The sequence below is a fragment of the Penaeus japonicus genome, unplaced genomic scaffold (genome assembly GCF_977035675.1).
Source record: "Penaeus japonicus unplaced genomic scaffold, GWHDUDI00000001_assembly GWHDUDI00000030, whole genome shotgun sequence".
Lineage (NCBI taxonomy): Eukaryota > Metazoa > Arthropoda > Malacostraca > Decapoda > Penaeidae > Penaeus > Penaeus japonicus.
This window is the reverse complement of record NW_028234432.1, coordinates 36,468,789-36,476,288: the sequence shown is the minus strand read 5'-3', so window position 1 is coordinate 36,476,288 and position 7,500 is coordinate 36,468,789. Positions and strand designations below refer to the sequence as shown.

General features: G+C 44.9%; 1 protein-coding gene across 7 annotated transcripts in view; it reads right to left on the bottom strand.

The window, feature by feature from the left end:
- capt (adenylyl cyclase-associated protein 1) overlaps positions 1-7,500 on the bottom strand; it is an 80,113-nt gene that overhangs the window by 39,542 nt on the left and 33,071 nt on the right. Inside the window, exons 1-2 of one of the 7 annotated variants that reach the window (XM_086555334.1) lie at positions 4,198-4,257; positions 2,247-2,797 (exon numbers count right to left, since the gene is read on the bottom strand). The exons of 1 other annotated variant lie outside the window; for it this stretch is intronic. In XM_086555334.1, the coding sequence (XP_086411460.1) occupies positions 2,247-2,691 (445 nt within the window). In that variant the 5' untranslated portion in view covers positions 2,692-2,797; positions 4,198-4,257. Of the gene's footprint in view, positions 1-2,246; positions 2,938-4,197; positions 4,258-7,500 lie in introns of those variants that run through there. 5 more of the 7 variants (XM_086555332.1, XM_086555333.1, XM_043032753.2 and 2 more) reach the window with 5 other exon arrangements.

The window sequence follows — 7,500 nt, the reverse complement described above, 5'->3', positions numbered from 1 at the left end:
CGCATGCATCTGCGCACGCACAAACACAAACAAACAAACAAACAAACACACACACACAAACACACACACACACACACACACACAAGCACACAAACACACACACACACACACAATCCTGCAGAAGCAAGATAAGGGACACCTGGGTGGGTCGAAATCCCCCCATCCCCCCCATCCCCCCACCCCAGACCCACTCCTGGCGGCCCCAAAGATGCAAGCAGATTCCATATAAGGAGCCGCATCTCCCTGCACGAGCATGGGAAGTTCAAAACGCCAGACGGAAGTAATGTCATGGTGTCCCCGAGCGCAGTGGCCGACGACCCTCGTGCGCGACTTTCTCTGATTTCACGCCATGCCTCTTGTCCGCCTTTTGAGGATGTTCTCTTATTTGTAAATAGATATAAACATATATATATATGTATATGTATGTGGGCATATATATATGTGTGTGTGTGTGTGTGTGTGTGTGTGTGTGTGTGTGTGTGTGTGTGTGTGTGTGTGTGTGTGTGTGTGTGTGTGTGTGTGTGTGTGTGTGTGTGTGTGTGTGTATGTGTATGTATATATATATATACATATATACAGTATATATATGTATATATATATATATATGTATATATATATATATATATATATATATATATATATATATATATATACAGTATATATATGTATGTATATATATATATATATATATATATATATATATATATATATATATATAAACAGTATATATATATATATAATTATATATATAATTATATATATATGTATATATATGTATATATATGTATATAAGTGCGTGCGTGCGTGTGCGTGTGCGTGTGCGTGTGCGTGTGCGCGCGCGCGTTTTATCTACAGCCTCAAATCTTATCATCAGTTACATGAACAGAGTTCAACTTATCTCCCATTTCGATAATGCATTCTTACCACGCCCACTCGACACTGGGAAAACAATCGACGCAACCAACCGAGAGTTTCTCCTCCTTCCCTCTGTTCCCCTTTTCCCAGGACGCAAATTAGAGGGGGAAATGTAATAAGCGGACCCCACCCATCCCTTGAGTGTGATCCTCAAAGGACAGAAAGAGAGCTATTGACAAATGTCTCCGATGCCTTGGAAGAGATTCTTTCTTGGGATCTGTTTAGGTTTCGCTATTGTATATCAGGTACGTGAATAGGCATACAAGATATACGTATACTCATACACATACACATTCATAAACGTATGCACATGCATATGCACACGTACACAGTTATCACGCGCGCGCGCACACGTACAGACACACACACACACACACACACACACACACACACACACACACACACACACACACACACACACACACACACACACACACACACACACACACACACACACACACACACACACACACATATAAACACACACACACACACACACACACACACACACACACACACACACACACACACACACACAATATATATATATATATATATATATATATATATATATATATATATATATATATATATATATATATAGATAGATATATCATATACATATTAATATACTTATATAATATAAATACATACATACACACACATATACATGTACACATATGTATGTATATATATATGTATATACACGTGTGTATATATACATATACACACATGTATTTTTTTCTCATTTAAAAATATTCACAAACTTTCATATAAAATACTTAACGCTAGGAACCGTCTCTATGACTGAAGCAGACTAAACAAAGTGGAACATGCTCCAGAAGCACGAAAACGAGCAAAACTGCTTCGTTTAATTGCATGCAACCGGAGTATAATCAGGTTAAATGCAGGCAGAATGTTCTCTCATCACAACCATGGATCTTCGGGCCTTACAACCATTCAAACAAATGCTGCAAAAGGTGAGGCCATTGTGAGTTGTGAGTGCAGTGGGAAGCTATAGTAACTGCAAACATAACCAGAACTCAAAAGACCTTAATTAAATTGATCGAGGTGGGCATGAAGCTCGATCTGGAGACTAATTTAATACCCCCCCCCCAACCCTCCCCCCGACAGTGGAAACTGCACTGAGGCTCATGACAAAGAGTGAAGGCTAAATCACCTCATGCCTTTTGATCATTCGCCGTCTGCAACATTAGTACGCATCGTAAGATAGCTTGGCCCGATTTCCCCAAGAGATAGATGAATACTTTGCTAGCTAAGCACCAAGGCTGCAAGAGGGGATCTGTTCCTATTTCTATGAGAAGTATTACCTTCGTCACACCTGCCTTGATCTACGCCACTATCCGCTCTCAGGGAGGAAGCCGGAGGCGAGGTCAAAGGGGACGTCACAAAGGCCGACGGGGTCATCGAGGGCGTGGTGAGTGCGGGGGAGTTGAAAGGGGGCGTAGCAAGGGCGGGAGAGGTCAAGGGCGGGGTGGCCGAGGTGGTGAGGGCGGGCGAGACCATGGGGCGTCGGCCTGCCTCCTCGTCGGCCTCGTAGCTGCTGTGGCCGTCCAGCGAGCTCGCGCCGATGGAGATCTTGGGGATGGCGCCGTTCTTGCGGCCGGTCTGCGTGCCGTGCTCGGCCGTGCGGAGCGGCCCGTTGTGCTGCCCGATGCCGCCGTCCGCGTCCTGGTCAGGCACGTGGCCGTTGGTCTTGTCCGCGCGGGGGCATTCCTCCGAGGCGTCGCGGGCGCAGCTGCACGCGGTCCCCATCGTTCGGGAGGAACTGCTTGCGGCTTCACGAAAGCATCACAACTTGCATTTGTTTTTTTCTCCGCTCTAAGTCAGTGGCATACAGGGATTATGGCTGTGCATCTGACTGAAGTAAGCAGTGGACCGTGTTTCAGCATTAATTGTGCAACACACAAGTTCTATAAACCATGCATGCAATACATGTTCTTTTTTTTAAGCCAGCGCCGTGAGCATGACCCGCCTCTAGACGCGCACAGACGAACACTCTCCTAACACCCGGGACGCACGGACGAAGGGCAACGCACAGCTGGCTCGGTCATCAGCAGCTCGAGGATGAAATAGAAGACGCTCCTATCCAAGACGGCTTAATTTGGTACCCGGCTTGCCATGCTATGTCATTCAACCCACAGTCAGTCTGATCTCTACTGTAGCACCCACGTGTCGCATTAACGGTGATGGTAGGTAAGTAACATTATAAAGAAAAAAAAATCTAGCTCAACGCACAAGAGGAATAATAACAATCACAAAAACACGTGGCACGGTAACCCTCTCTGGATTAAATTAATTAAGTCAGTTGACAAATGACGCCATTTTTTCTCTTAGGTCAATAACAACGATCAATCATGCTCACAGCGTATAACCCTACAGGTAATACCTATGCACACACACAAAAAAAACAACACACTGTCGAGAATCGCCGTGTTACGCAAGGCACGTAGCGAGAAACTTAAATAACGTCACAGATTCACGCACCGGCGATAGCAGTGTGAAGAATGAATGGACATCGCACAGGCTTGTGGTTTGTTTGGGGTGAGCCGGTCGGGAAGCGTGAGATCTTGTAATTGGCGCGAGAGGTGGTGACAGGATGACAAGTGACTGACATGATTGCCAATGTGGTGTGATTAACGAGGCGCGTCATTTGCACAACATGAGTGTACAAGCAAATGTTTGTAGAAGCAGAAAATCACAAGCAGGAAAAAACAGAAAGCATACAGTACTTTGGTAGGTTTGTAGGGGAGACTGTGCTTTGGGGAGAAATATGAAAAGCCACTCGATAAGCTGTCTGAAACAAGGGAAAGAAGAAGGGATTTCCGAGGAGTCCTTTTTGCAGTTCTGCGAAGGACTTGGCACCAAGAAACGACCGACGCCGCATAAGGTACTCCTAGGCACCGGCTTTCCCTCTGTCTCACGAGGAGGTCTGTCTTAAACCACTGCAAACAGATCACCGGGAACCATAACGACTTCTTAACAAATGGGCTTGGGTATTAATAACGCCTTTGTTTCCTTCGCACTTCCAAAAACAGATCTTGCCACACAATTATAAAAAATAATCATCTAGAGCCATATTCAAATCACTGTGAATCTCGACGTCCCTTCCATGCTTATTTACGGTCACAAATCGGAGTTTTCCCTCGCCTCCGCAAGCAAGTTGGCTTCTCATCGCAAACGCCAGTCAAGACATACAATCACAGCCTTATCTACCGAAGCTACTCATATCCACAATATCGTTTACGGTTATGATCATACAATCGAGGGGTGCACGAATCGTCTGCGAGGGGAAAGGTCCTCTCACACGCCTCCGCTTCTGACCGCGAGCGGAGTCGAGTGAGTGTGCGTGTCACTCACTGGCTGGGAGGTCTACCGGTACCAACGCCGCCGCCACGAGCCACGGCGCCCCCCCTCCCTCCGCAAGCACGAGGCCCGATCACAGATGGCACAAGCGCGAGAGTGTGATGTCGGCGTGCGTGTGGTGTAGGCTCTATGGTGTTCGGAGCAGCAGTGTGAAGGCACCACTAGCCCTTCAGCCGTGGTCGTGTTAGGCGGAATAAGGCTGCTGAGCACACCACACCGCCGCGGCCCAGACAACAGACGCGCCACCGCACCCGCTCCCCGCATCAGCTCTCCCGCCGCCCAGCCGCCCATACAAATCATGCCTCATGTTTCGGCGTCGCAGATATACCCCGTTGCAAATTGTACGTTGCAGATGGATTATATATTGAGTAAGATTAGAGACAAGTGGAAAATACCATCAAAAGTTACCTTTTTTCAAACATTTCGTGGGGGTAAACACGAGAAACACTCGCTCTGCCTCCCTTGGCACTCTGAGCGGCGGCGCGGAGCGTTGCCATGGAAACACCCCAGCGCGAGGGAGGGGAAAGACGGCGGGAGGAAAGAGTATCTTTTTGAGTGCAAGTCTGACGGACGAAGTACGGGAAAATATGTAAGCCTTTTTTTAAGTAATAATGAAACTACAATATGCTAATTGATAAATATATTTTTTTACTTCATTCATTCATTCACCCCTTGCTATCCTCTCCCTTGATTGTCCTCTGGCCCTCCCCCTCCCCCTACCCATCCCTTTCCTCTTCCTTTCTATCTCCCCCCTCTCTCTCCTTCTACCCCCACCCTCTTTCTCTCATTTTCTCTCTCATTCTCTCTCTCTCTCTCTCTCTCTCTCTCTCTCTCTCTCTCTCTCTCTCTCTCTCTCTCTCTCTCTCTCTCTCTCTCTCTCTCTCTCACCGTTTCCACTTCCTTCCTCTTATTTTCATTATCATTCTGATTGTCATACTCATATATTAATACTCGTACTTACCTTTCCCTCTCCCTCTTCCTCTGTTTCCTCTCTTTTTTTCCTTCCCAGCTCCCTCTCCATCTCCTCCTCCCCTCCCCTTTCACTCTCGCCTTCTCGCTGCCTCTCTTATTCCTTCTGCCTCTGCAGGTCTCTTTTTTCTTTCCCTTTCCTACCCTATCTCCTCCCCCTTCCTTTCCTATCCTCTTGTCTCCTCTTCCTCTCGCTCACTTCTCCTTCTCCCTCACGTTCTCCATCTCCCTCTTCCTTTCCCTATCTTTTACTTTTGCCTTTCCTTCTCCTACCTTTCCCTTTCCTTTATCTCCTCTTTCTCTCTCACTCTCGCTCTCTATTTCCCTCTTTTTATACACTTCCTCTCCCTCTCCACTTCCTTCTTCCTCTCCATCTCCCTTCCCACTCCCCTCCTTTTCCTCTTCCCTTCCCCTCCCTCTCCCTCTCCACTTCCTTCTTCCTCTCCATCTCCCTTCCCACTCCCCTCCTTTTCCTCTTCCCTTCCCCTCCCTCTCCCTCTCCACTTCCCTTTCTCTCTACTTCCCTCTTCCTCTCCCTCTCTCTCTCTCCACTTCTCTCTCTCTTCCTCTCCCTCTCTCTCTCCTTCCCTCTCTTTTCCTCTCCCTCCTTTTACTTTTGCTTTTGCTTTTGCTTTTGCTTTTGCTTTTGCTTTTCCTTCTCCTTTTCCCTCTTCCTCTTCCTCTTCCTCTTCCTTTTCCTTTTCCTTTTCCCTCTCCCTATCCCTCTCCCTCTCCTTCTCCTTCTCCTTCTCCTTCTCCCTCTCCTTCTCCCTCTCCCTCTCCCTCTTTCTAAAGGGGAAGAGTTTCAAATGAGGCTTAAAGGTCACATGCCAAGCGTCACGCAAGTAACATCTAGAATACAAGTCATTCTACAAACATTCTACTTTAATGTTAATCTTATTATCGTTAACTTACGAACTGGTGAACATGTGTCGAATAACCTCTCAGATCTTTTATGATCATTATCATCAATATGATGATGAATATTATAACTATTATTACTGGTACTTGTTAATATTTTTTACCTTCTAAATATAAACATAAATATAAACATAAATATGTATATATATATATATACATACATATATATATATATATATATATATATATATATATATATATATATATATATATATATATATGTTTACCTATTTACCCAGGACAGACTTAAGTGTAAAAAATATAAACACAAATATGAAAAAGTACATGCAAAGAAATAAAAGTTAAGAATTAAAAAAAAAGTATATATTGCACTTTCATTCATTTTAAAGCAACCCTCAGTGTAAACGAGCCTATGCAAACTTATTAATCAAACGTGCAGTATTTAGATCATCCATCTGCCTTAAGAGCTGCTGCCTGTTATAAAATGCATCGCCCATGCAACAGTACCCCACCCTCCTCCTCTTAAATCTTGCTCTTGTTGCTCTTCTCCTTCTCCTCCTCCTCCTCCTTCTTCTTCTTCTTCTTCTTCTTCTTCTTCTTCTTCTTCTTCTTCTTCTTCTTCTTCTTCTTCTTCTTCTTCTTCTTCTTCTTCTTCTTCTTCTTCTTCCGTTTTAGTTATCTCACTTTAGCTTTCTCTCTCCCTCAACCCTTTCCTTTCATTTCCTTATTTCCCTCTCCTTCTTTCTCCTTTCTATTCCCCTTTTCCACCTCCCACACCTTTCACACTTTTCACACTTTTTTTCCCTTCCTTCATTCTCTCCATCCCTTTCCTCCTTGCCTCTTTCCTTTCTTTCTTTTTTTCCCTCCCTACTTCTTTCCTTTCTTCCCTCCCTCATCCTCTCTCCTCCTTCATCACCTTCCCCTCCCTCCCTCATCCACTATCCCCCTTCATCCCCTTTCCCCCTTCCTCATCCCATCCCCTCTCTTTCCCCTTTCCCTACCTCGCCCCATTCCCTCCCCCCCCCCTCTTCCTCCTCCCCCATGCATGACTAAGTTTACAGAGAGTGATCTTACATATGTCTTCCACACAGCTAAACGTAACATTCACACACAACCTTTTCTCACTTAAAGGGTAAACGTTCACGAATTGGAGAGAGTGCTTTCCGGATAAAAAGATATTAAAGCAAAAGAGACTAGATAAAAAAAAAAAAAAAAAAAAAAAAAAAAAAAACATATACGTATATATATGAAAAAAAAATTGAGACAATTCTGTTCGTATTTCCTCTGGTGGCCATGTCAGCGGGAAAAGCACAACGCTAAATAACCTTTTCAAAGCACTGCTCTCCT